This window comes from Setaria viridis, chromosome 1 (genome assembly GCF_005286985.2).
Source record: "Setaria viridis chromosome 1, Setaria_viridis_v4.0, whole genome shotgun sequence".
NCBI classification, from domain to species: Eukaryota; Viridiplantae; Streptophyta; class Magnoliopsida; order Poales; family Poaceae; genus Setaria; species Setaria viridis.
In genome coordinates, this window is record NC_048263.2 from 208,867 (window position 1) to 233,547 (window position 24,681).

Consider the following 24,681-nt stretch of genomic DNA (forward strand, 5'->3'; position numbering starts at 1 on the left):
GAAGAAGAAGAAAAGAAATTAATGAAAAAGCCTTTTATTCCTCCTCCTCCTCCTCCTCCTTTCCCCTCATCTATGAGATGAACTACAACACATATTTAATCAACACACGCACGCACACGGAAAATAGTAAAAGAAAAATCCATCCGATCAAGGCCATCTGAAATCAAATCAAAACATGGAAATACAAACAGCAGATGCAGATTTGAATATGGTCGGTCGATCATGCGGCGGCGTGCGTGAATCCGAGGGCGATGTGCGCCATCCGCCCGTACTCCCTGTCGTGCTCCGCGACGGGGATGCCTGCAGCGTTCTCCTGGCCCTTCCACGCGTCCTCGCAGCTCTCGGAGGCGCCCAGCGCCGCGGACAGCTGCTCCATGGCCTTGCCGTAGATCTGCGCCTTGAGGTTGTCCAGCGCGTCGCGGAGGAGGTCGGCGGCGGCGCCGTACAGCTCCAGGCAGTGGTTGTAGCGGGCGCGCGCGTGCGGCGACTCCTCCAGCTCCGACAGGTCCTCGATCTTCGACTCCGTGCTGGCGGCGTGGTCCACGGCCATCCTCGTCGCCAGCACCGCCAGCCCGTGCATGCTGCCGGCCTCCGCCTCCTTGCTCCGGGGGTCCGCCCCCAGCGACGCCACGCAGTGGTCGTAGGCCACGCCGGCGTGGGTCTCCGACGCACCGCGGCACGCCGCCTCCACGCTCACCGGCTCAGCGCACGACGACGACGACGACTCCTCCTCTGCTGGCACCAACTCCATCTCCATCTCCGCCGCCCGCGCCACCGGTGCAATGCTTACCACCAAGAGGAGGAGGAGCAGGCAGAGCGGCGATGTGAACCCACTCATCATCTCCGCCATTGCTATGTATCCTTTTGCCTTGTCGATCCTTGTCGCTGCTAATCAGTAACAACTAAATGATGTCTCGATCTTCTTCTTGTACTATATATACACGTACGTCGCAGAGGAAGGAAGGAAGGATGGATGGATCGGCGGCAGGCAAGGGAGGAGGAAGGGTCGCTATTTATCCAAGAAAGACGCTCGGAGGAGATGGATCGGAGACCTCTTCTTCTTCTCCCGCCGCCTCATGGATCGATGCCTCTATTAGCATGCAGCAGGTAGGCCGATCGAGAGGCCTCAGCTCCATCGTTGAATGCTTCAGCATGCATGCACGCATGCATCTATCCATGGATCCACCGCCACCACTGCTACTCTGCTAGCCGCCTAAGACGACACTGCTATTTTAGTACAGTGCAAGGTCGTCTTCTAGAGTAAGAGTGCTTCCTTTTTCCTTTCTTTCTTTGGGTTTCCATTAACACATGGCATCCGTCAGATGCACTGATGAATTGCATATCTGTACGTCATGCATGATCAATCAGCCGAATTCGATAAATGATCATCAAATAATTAACCACCTTGAGGCCGGACCTTTTCCTTAATCTAAAAATAATTAACCACCAGGTGCCACAGTAGGAAAGAATATCACTTTTTCATGAGTCATAATAATAGAGATCGAATTGCAAGGACTATGGCATGGAATAAAGTCCACAGAACTATAGATCCTCCCTGCACTATCTACAAGTCCACCATTTTTTAAGCATGTATGCAGCTGCAGGTACTGTAGATCGAGCGGCTAGATGCTAGCAGCCTAGCTAGTGCTCGATTAATTGGGAAAACAGCATATGCTCATCGAATTTCCCTTTTCTTGTCAGGACCCATCATATCAGACCATGCTCAGATTAAAGAGAGCTCATCAGCACCGCTAACAGGTGCCAAGAGAACCAGCATCCTCTGTAAGTTATTGCTTTGACAATTTTGATCATTTAAGAACATACTAATAATAAGACCAGAATGCTATATATATATATAGAATTTCATTTGATAATAATAAACCTAATTAAGGACCAAGAGTCCAAGAAAGATACTGTAAGTTATTGCTATGTTCAATTTTGATTTGAAATCTCCAAATTTTGGCTTATTTCTTCATATATAGGAATGAGCAGTAGTCTGCACATGGTGTTCTATGTATATCCATATACTACTAGGAAAAATGAGGAGAAAAGCTATGAATATTCTGAGATACAGTGGTGCATACTGTATACACATATCTATAGATATCCCTCCCAATTATGATTTCTCTGCTTGTTGCTCCTCCTTGTCGGCCTCTTCTTCATCCACTTGTTTGTTATCTGTACAACATGCCAACGCATCCTTCTTCTTTCCCCACAGCAAAAGGTAAAGCCCAAATATCATCAGCACCGAACCTAGAATGCTGTTTTTTGAACCCAAAACACAAATTATATGTCAGTCACATATCCATATGAATAATCGGTACATACAACTGAGATATAATGATTATTGAACAGGAAAAGAGTATCTTAGTCACCTGCCAAGATAGATCTGCTCGTGGAGGAAGAAGAAATCGATGATGGCTACCATGATCTGAATGATGGGGATGAAGGCTGCAGTGAAAACTGGACCCCTCTTGTGGACACACCAGGTCATTATCAGGAAGCCTGCTGCGGATGCCACGATGCCCTAACACCAAATGCAACCAAGTATTATATACCTGTAGTGTTTCGAAGAGAGGTTGATTTCTTTGGTGAACATCCTGCATAATCCATACCAGGTACCAGGTATATTTCTCTACAATATATCTATCCTTGAAATATAATCTGACAGTCGATCTGGCCATGCATGGAAGATTTGTGCCAGAAAATTGGATAATGCCTAACACAAGCGCGGATATGGAGCGAGTGGTGGACAGTTTTGAGCTTATTGGGTTGCAATATCGAGTTTTGTTTTTTTAAAAAAATGGTCAGTGGAAGTTACTAAGGACAAAAGGTTTCACTAGTGTTTTCTCCTTTTGGGCAAACTGCGCTCAGACTAAATATGCTATCATTTCTTCGTTGCTGCAATTGCCGCTTTCCGAAAGCTACTTTGACACGCGTTGCTAGTATGGACTTTTTCCTTGCATGGCCATCGTGTCATCCATGAATAGTTAGGGATAATAACTGGAGCCTTTTCATGCCTAAGCAAGCAGTGTAAACTGTAAAGTTGAGATGGTAATGGTATCTTACTGAATACAAGATTGTGAGGATCTCCAGCCTCCTTGTCACAATCCACACTGATGAGTGCCTCTCCATCGTCACCGTCAGTGCTCCGGCCTGCAGTGTGCTGATGAAGAACATGATGGCGGTGCTGGAGTAGAGCGCCGGGTACTTCTTTGTCAGCCGGCTTTGCAGCAGCAGCCAAAAGGAGAAGAACAGGCAGTTTGCCAGCAATGATACAGTTCCCAGCATCCAGCTCTTCTTGTCAATACCTACTTGAGAGGAAGCTGCATGGTGAGATGAGCTCAGTGCAGCAGCGGTGCTCTGTTGTGTCACGGCAACACCCTTGTAGAGACTTAGTAGAAGCACCCCTCCGAACGACATGAGCGTCCCGATGATCTTTGCAGATCCTGCTTTGCTCTTCATGTTGAGTGATTCCACCCGCAGAGCTATGGCGATCAAGAAGGTGAGGACTGGAGCCAAGTTGGCGAATGTTATGGCGAACGTCGCAGTCGTGAACTTGAGCCCGTAGAAGAAGGTGTACTGTGAGAGCGCAGCGCTGCACATCAAGCACACACGTGCCAGGTGAGGTCAATGTATGTTTTATGTGTTGAAAGAAAAAGAAAAAAGCCGATGTGTGTTCATGTGTCGTACCCAAGCGCTGCACTGAAGAAGTGGTACACAAAGATCTCTGCCGTGAGCTTCGGCCTTGTGTTCCTGGAATGAAAAAGAAGACGAAGCAGATTACTAGCAGATATAGCATGATCAGTTAGTTAGTACCTGAATCAATGCATTGCAATCCACCATGCAGAATCTTCAGGTACCGTTCTTTGAAGTAGGCTATGGGAGCTAGGAAGACGGTTGCCACCAACTGCCGAAGAGTGATGAGGACCAGGCTGTTGAGCCCTTGTTGGAGCGCCTCCTTCACCAACGCTGTCATCACAGCAGAGATGAGGTTGAAGACCAGCATTGCCATCACCGGCCTCCACTCATCCAGGTGTGCCATTCCCCACATTGTTGTGACCCTGTCAATGAATGTGTACCAAGATGCTCTAGCTAGGTTCATATGCCAAAGATCTAGTCAGGGACCATATATAGGGCTGCCCTTCCACTAGCCGATGTCCCGGAAATGCGACGGCTCTCATTCATTACGAGGGGGACAAAAGAAAGGGGCAAGTGCTGCGAGCATACTACCTTCCTTGCTGCTCTCCAGCTGAAAGTTAACAGTGAAAATGCATATATTCATCTGCAAATCGCAAGATCAAATTGCAACACAAATGTGGATTATAAAATCATGATTCAGCCTCAGCACTGACGTTTCCCTTTTTTTAGTGACCCAAATAAGATGCCAATAAAGTGCAGAAAAGCTGGATGCACTCAGCATATAAAATTCCCAAGAAAGCTCTTTGCACCATCAGCTGGTAGTGAATTGTCTGGTCAACTCCGTTTCCTCACCCACACTTTTCTTTTCTTGGATTCGAATTATCTTTGTTTCTGTTTCCTTCACAAACATTCAGTCCATCCATCTACCAGCCATCAGGTACAAATTCTATTCAGCACTACAGCCAGCCAGCAGAATGCATGCATCGCTGTCAACCTTAACCGTGGTAGATTATATTAAACATAAATAAAAGGCTTGCATCCAACAAGATGGGCGACACATACACAGATTGGACGAGGACAAGAAAATCAGATGGGCAGGTAATAGGGTCCAACATCAAACTCTTTATCAACCAGGAACGGAGGAGATATGCAGGGAACATGAATGAACACAAAAATACTCTCACAAACAATGTCGATAGCATAGAAGCACCCCTCCAATTACATAGCATCCTAAAACAGTACAAACTGATGAACTTGTGAAGTTTGCAACTGAGTGATCCAAAACTTGTGAAGTTCGCAACTGACTGATCCAATAACACAGCACAAAAAGGATGACCCCAACTCTCTCTAACACAGCTTTCCCTAGCAGCTACAAAGAGCTCCTTACTCCTCAGCGATGGGACCCTTGTCACTCACATAGATACCATCCAAGAACTTCCTGATATCCTTGTTCTTCACGTGGCATTTCTGTTTACAACCAAAACAACAACTCAGTTTAGGATGGTAGATCAGGAGAACTGGTAGGATGCAGGTTCACTAACAAGATCATGGTCACACTTGCAGTTTGTAATGCAACGAGATTGCAATGTCCCGAGAATCAGGCCAAGCTACTAGATTGAATATACACTTTGTTATCATATTGGACTGAAATACCAATATTCAGTGGGACAGCACCATGCTTGATTTATTAACGAACATAGAACATTGGAACCTATCACTGAGTAATATCCTATAATTTTAAGGTGTTAACAATATGATAAAGAGTGAGTGGCTGAAGTTAACAGGTCAAAGGGCTAAATTAGTGTACATTTACACAATTCAATGCTGTAAAATCAGAGATGCAAGGACTCCAACCTGATTTATCAGAGCAGCAGAGCGAGAGACAAGCTCGATATCATTGCCATCAAGAATGAGCTCATCCTTGACCTTCTCAGAACGCAGGATGGTCACACCTTCAAGCATGTCAACCTTCCTCACCTGCAGTGAGCAGGATTCACATCATGTTAAAATAACAGCAGCATCATACAAGTGATCCATCCCCCACTCGATTGAGCCTAATTTGGACATGGGTAAATCGAGACCCTTGAGAATTACAGGCTATAGCTATAGCATTATTACTACATAAGGAACCATCCACATCTCAAAACTGAGATCGTCAATTCACTCATGGGTAGGTATGATTGTAAAGGTAAAGTCTTAATAATATAAGCAGTGAAATGAAAGAAAAATGGGTGGCATACCTTCTTCTCTCCGAGGAAGTTCCTGATCTCGATGGCGGTGTTGGCGTTGGTGATGGATGCGTTGATGGGGAAGTGAGCGTAGACGAACCTCATCTTGTAGCGGTATCCCTTGGTGACCCCGGTGATGAGGTTCTGGACGTGGGAGATGGCGGTGCGGATGGCGGCCATGGTGCGTCGGGTGCCGAACCAGGCGTCGACCTTGAGCTTGCGGCCGCCCTCCTGCAGCTGGAAGTCGAGGTTGAGGTGCTTGAAGTTGCGGGTGAGCTTGCCCCGCGGCCCCTCCACCGTGACCACCTTGGCCGCCACCTTGACGGTGACCTCCTCGGGGATGTCCATCGTCTCGGAGGCTAGGATGGTCTTCATCTTGGTCTGTGGCTGCGGCTGCGCGGGAGGCTTCGGCGGCGGCGACTATGGAGGCTTCGGCGGCGGCGGCGGGGAGGTCGCGAGGGAGACGAGCGCGGTTTTTTATGGGAGGGCCGAGGGCGGCAGCGTGCCCTAGTAGGGTGGTGGGGTGGGCTGATCGGATGGGATCCTGGGCTGGGCTGGGCTGATGTTAATTTTAAGTGGGCCATCGTTTCACATGCGTGCGATACAGCCCATTTTTAACTCCAAATGGGCTGTCGTTGCAAGCCATGGGGAGGGAGAAAAAGGAACGGAAATCAACTCCAAATCCAAAAATCAGGTCAAGCTAATGCTAATGCTAATGCTAATCCCCAAAAAAAGCTAATGCTAATGCTAGCAGCAAGTCGGGATGATCTTGTGACCAATAATAAATAAACAAACAAATGAAAAATTGGAGAGCTAAAGCATCTGAGTAAACTCCTGCTGCTGAGAGCAAAGAAAGGGAAGAAGAGAAGAGGAGGGGATAACGAATAGTAGTTTTTTTCATATAATAGTCATATATATTGCTGTTCCTGCTCTCATGTATCTGCTGCCCTTCCACTATTAAGCGGGCCCAACATTCAGAGCAACAGGGGAAGGCAAAAGAGTAGGCATGCATTTGTTTTTCGTCCAAAAAAAGATAACCATGCTCTCCTGAGCACGTTCTCGAAAAAAAAATGAAATGGCACTGTACAGCAAGTTGAGTTCACCTGAGCTCATCAGGGTGCATCTCAATCAATAGACTGACCGGCTACTGGATACATACATACATGCATACATACATACATACATACAAGACATACAAGACGCATGCAATGCAACAAGCCAGCAGGCAAATTGATCATGGAGCTTAATTAATTAGCTTGCACAACAAAATGATGGATGTAGTATTGACATGATGACGCCTGTATGTAGCTAGTATGAATGGGATTCGTTCGATGCATGGATCCATCATCAGTAGACTTCGACGTTCCATTGCTCGCCCTTCTTGAGCTTCTTCTTGTACTCAAACCAGTCGATCCCGTCCTTCGCTGCGAGGTCGGTCATGATTTCGTCGATGCCCTTCTCCATGCCCTTGAGCCCGCACATGTAGACGTAGGTGTTGTCCTTCTTGAGAAGCTCCCACAGCTCCTCCTTGTACTCCGCCATCCGCGTCTGGATGTACATCTTCTCCCCGGCCGCGTTCGTCTGCTCCCGGCTCACCGCAAAGTCCAGCCGGAAGTTGTGCGGAGCAATCTCCTTCATCTTCTCCAGCTCCTCCTTGTACAGCAGGGTGTCGCTTGTCGGAACTCCCAAGAACAGCCAAGCAAGCCCGGTGTACTGCATATACGGATATCAGTATGTTCATTCATTGGAACATATGGTTGGTTCATATGGTTGGAGCACCAACTAACCTTGTAGTCGTCGTGCTCCTCGAAGAACATCTTCCACAAGAAGGAGCGGAAGGGAGCGATACCGGTACCCGTCGCGAGCTGCAAATTATAATGACAATATGCATCAGTATCAGGACATGTTTAATTAAATCAGTTCTCTTCCGATCCAATGCAATTTCGATCACCATGATGATCGTTGCGTTGGGGTCTTTGGGCATGAGCATCTCCTTGCCGACTGGCCCTGTGATCTTCACCTCAGAGCCGGGCTTCAGGTCGCATAGGAAGTTTGAGCAGACTCCTTTGACGATCTCCCCTTGATCGTTGGTGTACACCAGCCTCTTGACGCACAGCGACACCTGCGTACAGTACATAGCAGATATTGATATTGTAACTCCGATCCGATCCGATCCTTTGGCAATGAAGAAGAAACAACAAGGAATTGAAACAACTCACGGTCTTGGAGTCGCCAAAGTCCCCGATAGCGCTGCTGGCGATGGAGTAGAGCCTGACCTTGTGCGGCTTGCCGTTCTTGTCGACGCCGTCGGCGATGACGCCGATGGACTGCCCCTCCCTGTAGGGTAACTCACCTTCAGTGCTGAAGACCATGTGCCACGTCTCCCCCGGCGCGTTGTCGCCGGTGATCCTGGTGTTGAGCAGGCACCTCCCCACGTAGGGCTCCACGGGCTTGTACTTGTTGGTCACCACCCCCTCGTCCTGCTTCTTGGAGATCTTGGCCTTCTTCACCGGCGCCGCCGCCGCCTCCGCGGTCTCCGTCGTCGACACCTGCACCCGCATCGCCCGGCCGGCGGCGCTGCGCCGCGGGTACGCCAGGAAGTGGCTGCATGACGACGGGGACAGCGCGGCGGCGGCATTGGCCTTGGCAGGGGAGGACGACAGAGAGACGGCCGCGGCGGTCATGGCGGCCATGGCGTGGCCGCAGAGATAGGATGGGATGGAGGAAGACGAGAGGAGGGGAGTGGATTGGGTTTGTATTGCTTGCTTTGCGGGTAAGCAGATGAGTGGAAGAGAGACGAGGACACGAGGTGAGGAGCAAGTGGTGCCCGTCGCCTCTCGCCTTCTCTGCCTCCAGTCAAGCCAGTCAACTGTACTCTGTTACCTGGGGGCAAAGGAAGCCACGTCAGCAAAGAACGCTCCAGCGTGTAGCTTCTTGGCCTGTTGCCCTTTTTGGCTTTGCACCAAACGTGAAAAACTAAAGCCAATTTCCGATGGATATCCAAATGCATGATCGAGTAATACAATATAATAGAATTATAGTATCTGCTTGCGTCGTTGCGTTGCGTGTATGGAGGAGAGCATCAGATTTGCAGGGCACCCGCGAAAAGCTATCGCTAACGACCGTTGCATTACATTGACAATATATCCTCCATCAGATTTGCTTTTTAACTTTGTTGTTGGATCACGCTTTTAGTTCTGAGAGGTGCTGTGTGATGTTCTTCTTTAACATCTGATGCCTCGACACGACTCCATGCCGATAGATCTCATCTCATACCGATATAGATTCCTACGTCGTTTCTTGTGTGTGTGTATTATTACTCTCTCCGTTCCAAATTACACTTAATAGTACAATGCAAGATTATTAATTAAGAAAATTGTATATATAAAGAAGAAAATTGCAATAAGCTTAGCTTTTCCAAAGCATCCCCTTTGTCCTCTTAAATTTTAGCATAAAGTTACACGCACAAAATTCTCCGATTTGATTCTTTTGCCTTCCGTTTCAATGGTCTACAAAAATATCCCTCCCTGGGTCAGGTCAGCTGCAAACATATATTATCTTAATCGATGGTATTGTTCTTGACTTGAGTGCGCATAAAGCAAAGTAGCCATTTGGCCGGCCTGCTTACTTGCTGAATATATAAATAGCCTCCTGCCTGCGCATGGCCCTGCAGAGATCGATCGAGATGGGCCGTTATGCTTGGGGTGATTGTAAGCCCACGGCAACAATGCTGGCGGTTGTCGTCGTCTTCGCCGTGCTCAACACGCTCACAAAGATGGCCTTCAACCAAGGGATGCACACCACTGTGCTCATCACACTTCGCCAGCTCACTGCCTTCCTCTTCCTCGCCCCCATCGCCTACTTCCGAGAGAGGTATGCCTCTGTGCATCTGATTACTAATCGCTGGCTAGCTGTTTCAATTTATGAATTATGATCGATGATGATAGGAAGACAAGGCCTAAGCTGACACTGGAGGTCTTTGTGTATCTCTTCTTCAGTGCAGTGCTTGGGTAAGTAAAAGTTCCCGGCCCATCACTGCTCATATATGCTTCCTGTGTTGTGCTAATCGATCGGCCTTCCTTGTTCTATGCATGTATAGCGCCTCACTTACCCAATGGCTATTCTTCGTGGGGCTACGGTACACTACAGCAACATTTGCATGTGCCTTCATCAACATGACTCCCATGTTCACTTTCCTTGTGGCACTTCCTTTTGGGTAATCCTTCACTACTACAGTAGTTTTTTTTTTACTTCCTACTATACACCATGCATGTTAGTTGCTGTAACTAGTTAACGACTAGTGCAGGATGGAAAAACTAGACCTCAAGACTGGAGCCGGCATAGCAAAGGTGATTGGCACAACAGTAGGGTTCACAGGGGCAATCATCCTTGCACTGTACCAAGGCCCATCACTCACCAAACCCCAGCAACCAATGGAGCTCTCCACTATGGGTGTGGGCCATGGTCATGGTGCACATACATGGGTGACTGGGTCTGTGGCCCTACTTGCTGGCGCAGCATGTTGGTCCTTTTGGTTCATCCTCCAGTCAAGGCTGGGGAAGAAGTACCCAGCACTCTACTCTGGAAATGCCTTGATGTTCTTGCTCAGCTTCCTTCAGATGGCTGCTGTGGGGCTGGCTACAGAGAGGGACCTGTCAGTCTGGATCCTCAGAACCAAGCTTCAGATCATCACTGTGCTCTTTGTGGTAATAATTGGTTTTATTATTTAGTATATAAGGGGGAAATTACATTTCTTGGTTAAAAATTTGCCATTGCGTTCTCTTAGGGAATAATGGGCTCTGGAATTGGCTTTCTGGCCATGTCTTGGTGCATTGAGCAGAGAGGTCCAGTGTTCACGACTGCATTCACACCTCTGATACAACTTATAGCAGGTGCTATCAACATCGTCGCTCTGCATGAGCAGCTCCATGTTGGAAGGTAGACATCACCCTCATCTACTCCATCTGCAAATTAAAATCTGTTTCAATTTCAACATCACAGCTGGATTGTTCATTCCTCTGAAGCTAAAAAAAAAAGAGTAAATAATATGGTGTGCTTTGATTCTCCAGCGCCCTGGGCTCTGCTCTTGTAATTGCCGGGTTGTACTTCGTCCTCTGGGCAAAGACCAAAGAGGCATCAGATTCAGATGCTGCTCCATCCAGCAATGTACCGATGCCGGAACAAAAATCCAAGCAAGCAACACAACAACCAGAGGATGTATGATAGATAATCGTGCATAATGGAAATGGATACAAGAGATCTCAGAAAAAGTACTATTTTGTTCGATTTACTCCGTTTCCGGAAACAAGAGAAATCAGTTTACTTTTATTCTCGAGAAGAGAGACAAGTCAAGGTCTGCTTGTATGTGCTACAAACAGGTCTGTTGTCAAGTAAAATCCAAAAGACCTGAGTATCCATTGGGTCTGTAGTCCGGAACAACATACAACCATTGGATCTGTTGTACACCTTCCATGCGCCCTTTTTATCCCGGTTAATATTTAGCCTGTGACTAAAGGTTCACCAATCAGAACTAAAGCTCAAACACAGGGGGGCTCACCAACCGGGACTAAAGAGCCCCTCCTTTAGTCCCGATTGTAAACGCTAGTGGAAAAAAAAATACCCTCAACCTTTTATCCCAGTTGGAAACACCAACCGGGACTAAAGACCCCCCTTTAATCTTGGTTGTTGTTACCACCCGAGACTAAAGCTCTTAACCCTTTTATCCCGGTTGATAACACTAACTGGGATTAAAGATCCCCCTTTTATCCCCGACTAGGATAAAAGGGGGTCTTTAATCCCGGTTGGTATTTCCAACCAGGATAAAAGGGTTCCCCACGAGTTAATACAAAAGGATTGCATCCACTATATAGTTAGATGTGCTGTGTAGGTGGGATGGCAAGAAAGTTACGCGCGACGCATGAGGTCGTGGGTTTGAATCCCACGCCTCCCAGGAATTTCTAATATTTTTTTGGCGCAAAATCATTTAGTCCCGATTAGTTTTACCAACCGGGATTAAAGAGGATCTTTAGTCCCGGTTGAGTGACCCGGGATTAAAGACCCCCTTTTTATCTCGATTGCTTTATTCCGGATAGATTTTCGAAAGATTTGCTCCCTACCAAGCGGTAGTATGTAAAGAATGACTCCTAATGCAAGCGCTTTCACGGTGAGCAAACGACTTCTCTATTATGACCCATGGTACTTAAGTTACCTCCTAGAGGTAAGATTTCAAATGAATCTGTGCCACCGAATTTTTTAATCATTTTTAAAAAACAAATACATAAAAATAAGAAAATTTTTCCATACAGCTAAAATACATAGCACCTCTCACCTAAAAAAATACATAGCTCTTGGCAGTCTCACATGCATGTCACATGTTTGCTAAGCTCCACCTTTTCCGTGTCTCCTCCAGTTTATAACTGAAAAAAAAAGGCAGAGGCTGAAATTCATACGTTCCACTCAGATCCTATATAATCTGAACTCCGACTGAAAAAAAAAAAGGCAGAGGCTGAAATTCATACGTTCCACTCAGATCCTATATAATCTGAACTCTGACGATCGAAATGCAAACCCCACATGCACAAGACCTAGTCATATAAGATTATTTTCCATTTGCTCCATATCTGACGACCATGTTTCTCCGTCTCCAACAAACCAACAACTAGCATCCATGCGCATGGTCAACCACACATACATTTCTTCTTCGTCTTGGTAGCGTTTCATTAATCCCTTCCGTCGTCTTAGTTATAGTGTTATGCTTGTCATCATGTTTACTACGAAAAGCAAAAGGTTTTCCTTCTTCCCCTGGTTGATTCCCCAGCTACCTAAAACATGCATGTGGCAAATGGATATGAATAATTACATCAAACCGTTTTCATATTGTTAATTCCAAGTCCACACCAGCCTTCGATCCAACACAGAGGGATAATTAAACATCAGTAAGGTAAATTCCCTCAGATTGTTTGGTCAAATTTTTTGATTGATTTAATTCATTCCCAGCTGCTTCTGGACTTATTGCTTCTGGATTTAATTCATATATAGGTAAATCAATAGAGATAGCTAGGAACTGGGCAAGGCGGTGATGAGTGGTGAGGTATTGGATTATACTGGTTGTGGTTGATCATCGATCTGAGGCGGACAATGCCAGCAGCATCAACATCCATGGTAATAGATTCATGGGGATCAAATACTAAAAGCATCCAATTCATAAGTGCATATGTAATCGCTCTTTTCCCCATTTGCATTGCATGCATGTAAGTATATATAACAAAATGATCTTGGGATGCAGGATCCAGTGAGAAGGCTGATAATAATAGGCAAGTGCTGTTAATAATATTCATACTAGCAGTTGAAATAAAATAATGTTGTGTGGAGTGTGTTCACTCATAGGCAAGATTTGTCAACATCATTATATGCATGATTTGTACATGTTAATATCTAGGTGATGGTTGAGCAATGTATACGCCACTTAATTCTTGCTCTTGACCGCGTGCATATATGACCTAGCTAACAAAAGATGCGCAGCCTAACTGAAGTTTGAAATTTAAGGCCTGGATGCGCTTAGTTGTTGTTCATTCTCCGTTGGTAGTGTTTGAACTGTCTAACTAGCTCACTAGGTAGTAAATAAAGTACCAATGCAAGCTAGCTAGCTAGGTGCGTGATATAATATAATCTTTGGTCCTTCATGCGTATTCTCATCATATATTAAATCATGCAACAAGTACTTGCCTATCTAAATATATATATACTAATTATTAACATGCATCGGTTGTCTTGATCGATCAATCGATCTGTTGTGAAATTAACTTGCGTCCACCATACTGGAACAGCTATTGGGAGGGATAGCTTTTTGAATGACTAGCTGGTGACTTATATACTAGCTCTTTTTGACATGCTTTGCTTGCTGTATATGTTGTCCACCCTAACCAAACTCTGCCGGTGCTCACTAACTCACTCCCATCCTGCCCATTGCATAGATGATATGATGCAACGACTTATATAAATTGATTCAAGATACAACGGACAAGAAAGGAAAGCAGATAGAGAGTTTTCCCTCCTCCTCCTCCTCCTCCTCCTGTTGCTGCTTGAATGATAATAGGCACGGATTGGCCAGGCAACAATCCAACTGTTTCATAATACGTATATATAATAGACGGATTTGCTATCAACGAGGAAAGCAGATAGAGAGTTTTCCCTCCTCCTCCTCCTACTAGTATAGGGTATACAGACATGGCTTAATAAGACTGCCCTGCACTTACGCAAGTGCTATTCAGGTATACTAGCTAGGCAAGCTGTCACTGATCGAATTGGACTAGTAGCCATTGCATTATATTGCGTCCATCGTATGTATCCACCATGCGCGATAGGCAGTTGAGCTAGCTATATATATATGGGCATCGATCATCTGCCGCCTGGGCTGCAGGGATACATACCTTCTTCTTCTTCAGAGGTGGAGGAGGAGGCGGTGGTGATCAGCATGGCCACCGTGGAGGAGGGTGAGAAGAAGACGCCGACGCCGACGATGGCTTCGTCGTCGTGGTCCATGGAGGCGGTGATGCTGCCGGCGAGCATGGTGCTGGTGCAGGCCTTCACCATGGGCGCCCTCCTCCTCTCCAAGCTCGCGCTCAACGTCGGCATGGAGCCCTTCGTCCTCCTCGCCTACCGCAACCTCATCGGCGCCATCATCGTCGCTCCCTTCGCCTTCTACTTCGACAGGTACGCTAGCTCCAACTGTGTGCAACTTATTATTACTAACTTCAATTCATGCATGCTCATAGTACTATGCTTTGGATCCTATGCTTATATATGTGTGTAAGTTTGCTCTAGTTCATGTTAATAGTTTTTTCAAACATACCACTGCAAGAGCAATTACAATCTTCCACGCACAGAAGTTTCTATTTTGAAATGGACAGTAGTTTGTAGTCTTATGTTAGTTATCTACTACCATCACTGTTGGTAATAATACTATATATGTTGCTGCCAATTTGTTAAAACTGGTTGTAAAAACAAGAAATGAATACTTGAAAACTATCGGCCACTAAAAAAAAGATTATGAGGACCCTTGTATTGTACTCCCAGTACAGTATGTGTGTGCATACTATATATGATAACATGCATGATGCATTGCATCGGCCAACCGACCAGGGGTTGCATCACCGTTGTGCTATGCCGGCGCAGTTGCGTTTGCGTCTGCTGCCTGCTTTGTTATGAAAATGCATAGCGCACTGCATGCCTTGTCTTGAGAAGCAAAATGGAAACTGAAACACGTACACATCCTCTATACACATATAGGTTCACGTGCAAATGCCTAAAATATGCCAGACGCTACCATGACTTTTAGCTATTTTCGGAGGGAGGAGAATAACTGATTTGGTTACGTTACGTGAACGTGAGCAATGCAATATAATGCAAGAAGCTAGCTAGTTTCAGGCTTTCAGCATGTGCCTGCTCATATCGATCTGAAGGCAACAAGGCATGGGACAGACCGATGTGCCGTGCTGCCATGGTGCTGTGGTGTAGCGGCAGTTGTGGCATTTGCTTCCTTCATTCGGACGATATGATGGAGACAGAATACAATTGAATCCATAGCTGTTACAGGCAGACAAGGATGCATGCTGTTCCAGATGCTAATCTTGCTTGCCTGCCTGCCTCTAACAAACAACTTGGCTTTATATTGTAATAAATAAAAATCAATACATAACACAAAGCAATATTGCATATGCAGGGGGATGTTGCGCAAGGTGAACCTGCGGGTGTTTGGCTGGCTGTCGATCAGCGCGCTGCTGGGGATCGTGCTGGGGATAGGTCTTTACTACTACGGCCTGCGCGCCACCACCGCCGCCTACTCCGTCAACTTCCTCAACCTCATCCCGATGGTGACCTTCACCATGGCGGTGGTGCTCCGGCAGGAGAAGCTGGCGGGGCGGATGAAGATGGCGGGCACGGCCATCTGCGTGGGCGGCACCATGGTTGCCAGCCTCTACAAGGGCCCCCTGCTGCGCCCGCCGTGGCCCACGCACATGCTCCGGCACCACCCCGCCGCCACCGTGCCCGCGGCCCACCACAACATGGGCCTGGGCACCGTCTACCTCTGCGGCAGCTGCGTGGCCTACGCGCTGTGGTTCATCGTGCAGGCCCGGGTGGGCAGGGAGTTCCCCTGCAAGTACCTCTCCACCGTGCTCGCCTGCGTCTCCGGCACCCTGCAGGCGCTGCTCATCGGCGCCGCCGTCACCTTCTTCCAGGCCGGCGGCGGCTCGGCGGCGTCGTGGCGGTTGGGCTGGAACCTGCAGCTCGCGGCCGTCGTGTACATGGGGGCCTTCAACACGGGCGCCACCTTCTGCCTCATGTCCTGGGCCATCGCGCGCCGGGGGCCCATCTACCCGTCCATGTTTAACTCGCTGTCGCTGGTGGCCACCACGGTGCTGGACTCGCTGCTGCTGGGCACCCTCGTCTCCGTCGGCAGCCTGCTGGGTACACTCCTTATCGTCGTCGGCCTCTACGTGTTCCTCCGGGGAAAGGCCACCGAGGTACACCAGCAGCAGCAGCAGCAACCGCCGGCCGCCGGCGACGACCATGGCCCCGCCACCACCACTCGGGGCCAGTTAGATTTGGAAGGTCCAGGGTGAAAATTATAACAAATATGAAATGTTATCAAGAAATATTTAAATGTATCTAAAAGTAATATTCATATCAAATTATTTATACATATTATCTTAAAAGTTTCTTCTAATATTTCTCGATGCAAAGTCACTTACCATAGGGTTGATGTCAATCTCATCCAACAATGTTAGCATCGACGTTGATGTTAACATTTTCTTCCTGATTCCCATTAGTTGGTTCATCCACAACAACTACTGCCAACTCATTTGGTTTCGTCAAAGTGCCTGTATTACTCTCAGGAACTTGATTACTCTTGCAAAATTTATCCATAGCTCCTCTATGTGATTCTATCAACTAGTCCACACGTCTTTTCCTTTTCCTTTTCTCGTTACCTGATTCATATTTTCTAGACAACATGATATCCCACATTGCTGAAATTATTATATATACACAATAGTTGTAAATCAGTTGAGATTAAATAACTTGTGACAGTGAATTAATAATTAATGGTATGGAGAATTGGGGAATTGGCAATCGAATCACCTGATCACAGAAGCGAATTGACGATCTCCTATTTGATCTCCGCCCGTCCGCCGTTCCACCGAGGGGCAGCGGGCGTGCGATGCGAGCGGGAGAGAGGACCAGAGGCAGGATGAGGCGATAGGGAATTAGGGATGAGGGGGTGCGGTAGATGAATTGGGTTCTTTTTTTAACCATGAAGTGGGCCCACCTTAATGTCACCTTTTACTATGAACCATTGTGCGCGGATCAGTAACAAAGGCTATCTTTTTCTAGACCCCCACCTTAGGGCATGTTTGGTTTGAGTTGCTTATTTGGAGTTGCTTATTTTTAGTCTAGCTGTTTGGATACCCTTGCTTATGAGCATTGAATGAGGTGGACATTGTCATATTTGCCCCTTGTGTTGCTACCCCTCTTTGCCTCCCACCCTTCTTCTTTCCTGCACACGACCAAATCGTCAGTGTCTCCCACCCTTCTTCTTTCCTGCACACGACCAAATCCGCAGGGCCGGCGGTGGGCAGGGAGCAGTAGCAGGTGGCCGGCGACGGCGATGGGGTGGGAGCGGTGGGCGAAGGCCGCCGACGGCGGCGGGACGGGAGCGGCGGGCCGGGGCGTGAGCGGCGCGTCGGGACGGGGCTGGAGTGGCGGGCGGAGGCCGCCGGTGGCGAGAGCGGGGGATCGGGCGATGGGAGCGGGGGATCCGGCGATGGGGGAGGGGAGAGAGAGAGAGAGAGAGGAGTAGAGTGCGTTGAATGAGGGTAGGAGGTGTAAAGTACACCTTTTAGTCCCCATAAGCAACCATAAGCAACCCAAGAGTTGCTTATTTGCTTATAATAAGCAACCCCATAAGCAAGAGTGATTGGTTTCATAAGCAACTTATTTGCTTATTTTAAGTTGCTTATGCATAAGCAACTCAAACCAAACAGGCCCTTAATACTATTTGGACTTATCTCTTACCGTTACTACACCCTAACCCCCTCCTGCGGGCCGGCCCTACTGCTTGTGCTAACAACGCCGCCGACGAATGCGTCTAGCTAGCTTACCCATCCATTGGATCATATTATTGATGATGATACATATAGATTTATATATACAGACACACATTCTCGTTGGGAATCTTTATTGTATTAAGCCATGCATGTTGTTTTGTATACTGCTATAACCAATAATGTAGTGCATTATTGTTGCTCATTATTCAGTTTAATTTGCTGTGTACTCTTGTATTGTATTCATGTGTTGCTAGCTTTATAAGCGCAGCAGTGTTCATCCCAAAATGAGATGACGGCATGCAACTTCTAGTTTTATTTGGGTTTTATGCTATTTCCAACCTTTATTCATCTCCTGTAAAAATAAAACGCTTCCGTTCCGTCGGTGGTCCTCCTTGTGGGCCGTGCACTGCAGGCCCGGCCGCGTGGCGGTCCCCACCTCGTTTCCGCTGCTGTCGTGGTCGTCGGGGAGCCCGCCGATCCACGTGTCGGTATCTGGCTGGGTGGTCCCGTCGCACCGTACTCCTGTGGGTCCCGCACGCAAGCAATAGCCTCCTGCCACGTCGGCGCGCCCTGGTGGCATACTGGCATGGGCACGCTTTCCCCTGTTGGTCTCCTACCACGGAGTCTCTCTCCCACCTTTTGGATGCTGCCAATGGCCAGGGTTCGGTTTTTTTTTCCTTTCCTTTTCTATTTCGAGATCGAGGCCAACTTTAGTTAGGGAATCCCGTCAGCAGCCCAGTTCTCAAGTGCCGCTCCCGTCTGTCCCATCCTTATCATCACGTCAACCAATGGCCTAATGACTAATAGCCTAATGTCTCGGATGTTTTCCTTGTTTTTCTTGACCGAAGCTAGCCGTTTCTATAATTTTTTATTTCAGATTCGTTTAATTAGCTGCCTGTTATTGGATACGTCAGATGTTCCCTTATTTTTATACCCACTGTACTCTGAATCTTTTAATTTGCTACAAGCACACATGCTCTTCCTTTTTCCCGTTTGGGATGCAAGTTTATTTCCTCGAGGTAGACGTCTGAGTCGACAGAGAACTCATCCACACAAATAATTCAGATCTCAAAATAAAAAGAAAAAAAGGAATGAGAATGAGTTTAGGGATTATTCATCGAGAACTACTCATTAGGTGCTCACTTGTCTAAACGACAAAAACAGAAGGTTTTATTTCTTAGCAAGCATAGCTTGTGGCCTAGTAATGGAGAGCTCCACGCTATACAACGATCTACAAATTACTTGACTCGATATCCCTTGGGTACAATATGCATGCACACTTAGCTTCTTGAAATTAAGAGCTTCTTGAAAAGAATTAAGAGCTTCTTGAAAAGAATTAAGTGTGGCTGGGCAACAAGGAATTGAAGGAGAATCAAATTAACAAATGAATATAATGATGCTGGGCAAGTACTCTAGCCAGGTAGGCAGATACTACTGTAAATGGGTTGGTGGTGGTGGTAGTGCGGAGCTGGCCAGCCAGGTGTTGCCATTTGTGGTTCCTCCGACCCTTTCCTTTCTAAGTAATAAAAACTGCCCCTTTCCTTCTTTCTCCAGTTTTTTCTCCAAATCGCATCCCTTCCTTGCAAATAAAATCCCCAACGCTACCAGATTAAGCCCGGCCGGCTGGCACTCCCCTCGATTCGCCGCTACCTGCGTCGTACGGCAGATCCATCACCCTTCCATCCCACCCGATGGTGACCACGGCGGCGGCGCCCGACGGAGACGTCGACCAGCGGCAGCAGATCCTGCCGGCGGAAGCCAGCAAAAAGAAGGGCCGCCGCGGCCGACGCGAGATGCGCCGGATCGAGGACACCACCAGCCGCCAGGTCACCTTTTCCAAGCGCCGGAGCGGCCTCCTCAAGAAGGCGTACGAGCTCTCCGTCCTGTGCGACGCCGAGGTCGCGCTCATCGTCTTCTCCCCGCGCGGCCGCCTCTACCAGTTCGCCTCCGCCACCGAGTACGCCCTCCCTCCCTCGCTCGCTCCATTATTCGCCTGCCCTAGCCCTAATGGCATCATCACCCGTTCCGTACGTCCGCTTCCCCATAAATATATAGATTGCTAACATGAGCTTGGGTTGATTCCAAGATTAATCGACCAAGCACAGTACATGAAATAAAATGCATCTGCACACACTGTGAACTGATCAATTATCATGGATATTCTCTCTCCTTTTTCTTTTCCCAAGTACTTTAGATATTATTACATTCCGGTACGGTAGATCCACATACATATTATTTCTTGGACTTTAGATATTATATATTACAGCACTGATATATAGATACATACGCACTGCACAGACTACCGGGAAAAGAGAATCCTGACTTTGAACAATATGATGCTAGCTCCAAAATACCTAGTTGTAGATTTGTTTTCATTTTCTCGCTTGATTTTTCATTTCCCCCATTTTTCAAGCAGGCTTAAAAGGTATATAAGCCTCTCAATACAGTCCCAAGAAACACACCGGCCTCTTCCTGTGTTAACTGTACAACATATATATATTCTCTGAAAAACCTTATGAATTGGATTAGTTAACCTCCATTTCGTTAATTAGTGGCAATCCATGCATGTATCTAACTGTATATACTGCTATGCATATATAAGCATGGAAAAACTTATTTTTCTGGTCACTAGTAGTACATGAAATACAGTGAAGAAACACTGTCTCTCTCTCTCTCTCCTGTCCTTGCTCTCTTTTGCATCATTGTGCAAAGATCCTTTAACTGCAGCACATAATAATTCCACCTCTCAAGAGGAAAAGAATGTATGTAAAACAAAAGGAATAGCCAAGGACGGTGTCCATCAATTATTCACTCCCATAATATGCACTTTGGCATTTTTTTCCCCTAATAGTGCAGAATTCATCAATATGTGTAAATGTATCATTTCCCTTAATTAGATAATGAAGGTTTACCGTATGCTATTTTGTTCTATTTCTTCAAACCACATGCTGTTCACAAATGTATCAAATTAGATAAATGTAAGGTACGAAGGATCAATGGTAATTGACTAACGGTGACCATATATGTGGTCTTATGAAAGCCAAACCAATGAAAACAATAATGGACAATATGCACGACCATTAGCAGCAATAAAACTGAATCTCAGTCAAGTTCAATAAAAAGATTCTAAGGGCTAAGGGAATCTAGTTAGCTAATGTACGTATTCTTGCAAAAAAAAAGAAAAATAAGCAATTAGTATATTTTTATTATATTTTCCAGGATTTTTTGAGAACACGGTGATTTCCTTCAATCATGTTATGGTGAACTCACTATATATTTCAAACACTATTAATGTGCTAATGTGGATTATTTGAGAAAAAGGGGAGCTCTAGGTGGATCTTTATCCATGATTAATTTTTCTTTTTGGTTTACACATGGCAGCCAATGTATGCATGAAAGACAGAAAGTACACGAGGAGTTGATCTGCCAGAGACCAACGTATCTAACTATCTATGGTGCACAAGTCATTAGTAACCCGACTACTGTATATAGGCACAAAAGCATGATAATGCATGCGTTTTAGCCTCTACAAAAATATGCACAATCAGAATTATTTCCCAGTTCTTTGTTTTGAAATTAAAAGAGCTCTTCTAATTAAGGGTTTTGATCCAGCAGGAAAAATATATATATTTTTGTTCGATTAGGGGATATTAAGACATACGAGTTAATAATCTTAGAAAGATAAAATCAAATACTTCCACGGCACCGGGTGAACAAGAAAAATGTTAATCATACTGTGTTGAGATTTTGGTATACAATTGTTTGCTGTGGCCATCCTACTCACCTATATATATAGATGACCTATATGTTTTACACCTAAAAAAATAAAAATAGCTATCCTTAAGGATCATTATGCGTGACTTGCATTGTTCTCTCATATTGTCTGTCTGTGTTCATAAAAAAACTGCTACAGTTAGGATTAGCTTAGTAGCCAGTAACTTAGGCCAACATATGCAGAGGTCATTTGTGAAATTATGTACATACTCAAGTGGTTTCTTTTATATACCATTTTAATTAACTCCTAAGTTTAATTATCTCTTTATTAAAATAGAACTTTTAGAATCCGTACATAGATTGATACCTGATACTAATGTTAGGCAAGACGGATCTCTATAAAATCACATGCGTCATTATGACTTTGTTGACCCTTGTGATATATCATGTATTTGATTCTCTCTTGGCTATATTATATCTTTTGCACAATAAGAGTGTTGGACGATACTTAGCTGAATTATATTGATATTGCCCCATAAATATATGTGTTGTGCATTTTTATATTGAGGTTCTATCATGTAGTATGGATAGAGTGCAATATCTATAGATAAGAGTGTACCATTCTTGAATGAACTCAGAAGTTAGAAACAACATCTCATATCATCTGTTGACTAAATTTGACATAATTATTTTAAGAGACTGAATGAAAGGTGCATATAATGTATTCTCTCAAATTGTGTTTGAAAACTTTTTTGTGTTATTATAAAAAAGCAAGAAAATCAGTGGGATCTTGAATCTTAAATCCGAAACATTTATTTGGTGTGAGGCATGGGCATACACCCCTACCTAGCGTATTTCACCTTCAACTTGAGTCTATTTTTTCAAATCACCTAGTTCCTCTAGTTTGGTCAAGTTTTTATTTATTTATTTGGTTTACCAGAAACATATATATACCTACACGGCTGAAATGTTTATCCATGCACATGACAAGATCATTTTCACCTGAAAATATGATTGGGTCCCTTTGAAGATGGTGTTAGTTTACTGTCAACATATCTACTGAAGTTGTAGCACTGTCATATATACGTACAGACATTTTCTTACAACTCAAGTATAACTCAAAGACGGGAAGGTTAAAACCGTTGGGATGGTGTCTCTTAGATTATTCTTATTTAAATGCGCATGGTTACTGAGTTGTAGGCAAGTGGTGGTATATGGAGCAGTTCTCTTATTGATCCAACCAATGAGAATATCTAGTAACACTTGGAACAATTCTCAGCTTGCAGAATACAATTGATCGCTACCTGAACCACACCAAAGGCACACCTACAAATGAAAAAGTTCATGAACCAGGTGTAGAGGTACACCCAATCCAATCCTTTCCCTCCCTCGTTAAATTATGTTCACATGTCACATCTCATATATATGTTTGTTAGGTTACTTTTATCAGTTGCATCAAATAAATAAACTTTTTTCATCTAATGCATAAATATCCAAAAATGCAAGTATAGATAGATGACTGAGTAAGAAGTATGCACAACATGTAGTATCATGTCATTGCAATCTGCATGCACATTGTCTTCTCCGTGACAATACACACACACACACACATAATTCTCAGTCCTGAATTGATTTGTTCGCGTGTGATGTTTATATGTACACAGAAGTGGAAATATGAGGTTACAACGTTGGGACAGAAGATAGACGCAATTGAGGCATACAGGAGGTGATGACAGCTGGCAGCTCTTGCTTTTAGAAATGAGAAGGAAAATCATATCAAGCTGATGTTAGGAATATCATTGTAAGCAATACAATTCATTGTATGTGTGCAGGAAGCTGCTTGGGGAGAGCCTTGGATCTTGTTCAATTCAGGAGCTACAAGAACTGGAGTTGCAGTTGGAGAAGAGCCTAAGCAGCATCAGGCAAAGGAAGGCAAGGAAAAGCAAAGTTATTTTGCTAGCTAGCTGTTCCTAGCTAGTGCTTGTTGCTGCATATTGCATGATCTAAGTTAATGATACATACAGTCATTACTGATGTCTATTGAAATTTGCTTTATCTATGGATGCTGAGCAGCAAAAGAAGCTGATGGATCAGATTTTGGAGTTGAGGGAGAAGGTATGTATGTATGCTATTGAGCATGTGCATGCACCAAATCCTTGAGATATATACAAAACTAATTAATAAGAAAGTGTTTCTGTATACGCAGGAGCAGAAACTCTCGAAGGAGAATGCGATGCTCCGCGATCAGGTACGTATATAACGAGAGTAATATGAAATAATCGATGTTTAATTCATCGACTATATGTGCGTGCAGAATGTTGTAAGTGCTTTATTGGGAAAAAAGGAAGGTAATTAATTTGTGGCAAATTAAAGTAGTAGGTCATTGACTGATCCATGTACTGCGTATACGTCGTGTGGTTGTACCAGCAGTGTAAAGCCCTGCCTCTGCTGGAGCTGAATGATAAGGGCCGTGTGGATGCTGCTGCTGGTGGCGGCGAAGAAGAAGAGGATGATGTGCGCATGGAGGACGTGGAGACGGAGTTGGCCATCGGAATCGGAAGGAGACGGCCGAGTAATACTAGTGTTGGCGACGATGCATGAGAGCTAGCGCATGATGATGACTAGCATGATCGATGATGATGTATTTATATATGCATGTATGCCCCCGTGCTCTTGGATTAAGATATACATACGTGTTGATAAAGAAGAGGACACGGTCTCTGGTCGATGAATAACATATTTTGCATGCTGGGGATGCATACATATTCTGGTTGCAGTCATTTGTTTATAAACACCTCCTACAAATAATTATTTGGTATCACCTCCTACGTACGCTGGCTGTTTGTTCATGCCTCCAACATCAAGAGGAAACTTTTTGCTAATTAACTTTTACTGCTAAGTTATATTTCTATCTGGGCATAGATAATTATATATTAATGTGCAGCTTTGGTGGTGTTTCCCACCCAGTAGAGCATATTTTTCAAGTGGAATGG

At 45.4% G+C, this 24,681-nt stretch overlaps 7 protein-coding genes across 10 annotated transcripts; 3 read left to right on the plus strand and 4 right to left on the minus strand.

Moving 5' to 3' along the window:
- Positions 1–18: 18 nt before the first annotated feature.
- LOC117849907 (putative invertase inhibitor) lies at positions 19–1,367 on the minus strand. The gene has a single exon (XM_034731646.2). The coding sequence runs from the start codon at positions 848–850 to the stop codon at positions 221–223; it is 630 nt and encodes a 209-aa protein (XP_034587537.1). The 5' UTR covers positions 851–1,367; the 3' UTR covers positions 19–220.
- Positions 1,368–1,848: 481 nt separating this feature from the next.
- LOC117849879 (WAT1-related protein At3g30340) lies at positions 1,849–4,611 on the minus strand. The gene is made up of 5 exons (XM_034731613.2): positions 3,864–4,611; positions 3,694–3,756; positions 3,070–3,598; positions 2,376–2,527; positions 1,849–2,261 (listed from the first exon to the last, which is right to left on the minus strand). The coding sequence occupies exons 1-5, from the start codon at positions 4,103–4,105 to the stop codon at positions 2,117–2,119; spliced, it is 1,131 nt and encodes a 376-aa protein (XP_034587504.1). The 5' UTR covers positions 4,106–4,611; the 3' UTR covers positions 1,849–2,116.
- Positions 4,612–4,744: 133 nt separating this feature from the next.
- Positions 4,745–6,346, minus strand: LOC117849916 (large ribosomal subunit protein uL6). The gene is made up of 3 exons (XM_034731658.2): positions 5,883–6,346; positions 5,497–5,619; positions 4,745–5,109 (listed from the first exon to the last, which is right to left on the minus strand). The coding sequence occupies exons 1-3, from the start codon at positions 6,243–6,245 to the stop codon at positions 5,026–5,028; spliced, it is 570 nt and encodes a 189-aa protein (XP_034587549.1). The 5' UTR covers positions 6,246–6,346; the 3' UTR covers positions 4,745–5,025.
- A 617-nt stretch (positions 6,347–6,963) lies between these two features.
- LOC117849888 (ferredoxin--NADP reductase, leaf isozyme 1, chloroplastic) lies at positions 6,964–8,636 on the minus strand. The gene is made up of 4 exons (XM_034731625.2): positions 8,090–8,636; positions 7,822–7,992; positions 7,658–7,735; positions 6,964–7,583 (listed from the first exon to the last, which is right to left on the minus strand). Exons 1-4 carry the CDS (start codon positions 8,561–8,563, stop codon positions 7,218–7,220), a joined length of 1,089 nt encoding a protein of 362 aa, XP_034587516.1. The 5' UTR covers positions 8,564–8,636; the 3' UTR covers positions 6,964–7,217.
- An 839-nt stretch (positions 8,637–9,475) lies between these two features.
- On the plus strand, positions 9,476–11,335 carry LOC117849897 (WAT1-related protein At3g30340). Its single transcript, XM_034731635.2, has 6 exons — positions 9,476–9,743; positions 9,818–9,880; positions 9,970–10,086; positions 10,177–10,576; positions 10,657–10,808; positions 10,940–11,335. Exons 1-6 carry the CDS (start codon positions 9,532–9,534, stop codon positions 11,091–11,093), a joined length of 1,098 nt encoding a protein of 365 aa, XP_034587526.2. The 5' UTR covers positions 9,476–9,531; the 3' UTR covers positions 11,094–11,335.
- A 2,584-nt stretch (positions 11,336–13,919) lies between these two features.
- On the plus strand, positions 13,920–16,502 carry LOC117849863 (WAT1-related protein At5g64700). The gene is made up of 2 exons (XM_034731581.2): positions 13,920–14,582; positions 15,592–16,502. Exons 1-2 carry the CDS (start codon positions 14,257–14,259, stop codon positions 16,490–16,492), a joined length of 1,227 nt encoding a protein of 408 aa, XP_034587472.1. The 5' UTR covers positions 13,920–14,256; the 3' UTR covers positions 16,493–16,502.
- A 2,977-nt stretch (positions 16,503–19,479) lies between these two features.
- Positions 19,480–24,464, plus strand: LOC117866282 (MADS-box protein SOC1). 4 transcript variants are annotated; one of them, XM_034750625.2, is made up of 7 exons: positions 19,480–19,931; positions 22,968–23,049; positions 23,353–23,414; positions 23,521–23,620; positions 23,762–23,803; positions 23,878–23,936; positions 24,116–24,395. In XM_034750625.2, exons 1-7 carry the CDS (start codon positions 19,666–19,668, stop codon positions 24,144–24,146), a joined length of 642 nt encoding a protein of 213 aa, XP_034606516.1. In that variant the 5' UTR covers positions 19,480–19,665; the 3' UTR covers positions 24,147–24,395. The 4 variants fall into 4 exon arrangements, with proteins under 4 accessions (XP_034606516.1, XP_034606575.1, XP_034606381.1 ...); XM_034750684.2 differs by having other exon boundaries at positions 19,484–19,931; positions 24,119–24,395; XM_034750490.2 differs by having other exon boundaries at positions 19,491–19,931; positions 23,895–23,936; positions 24,116–24,464.
- Positions 24,465–24,681: the final 217 nt, after the last annotated feature.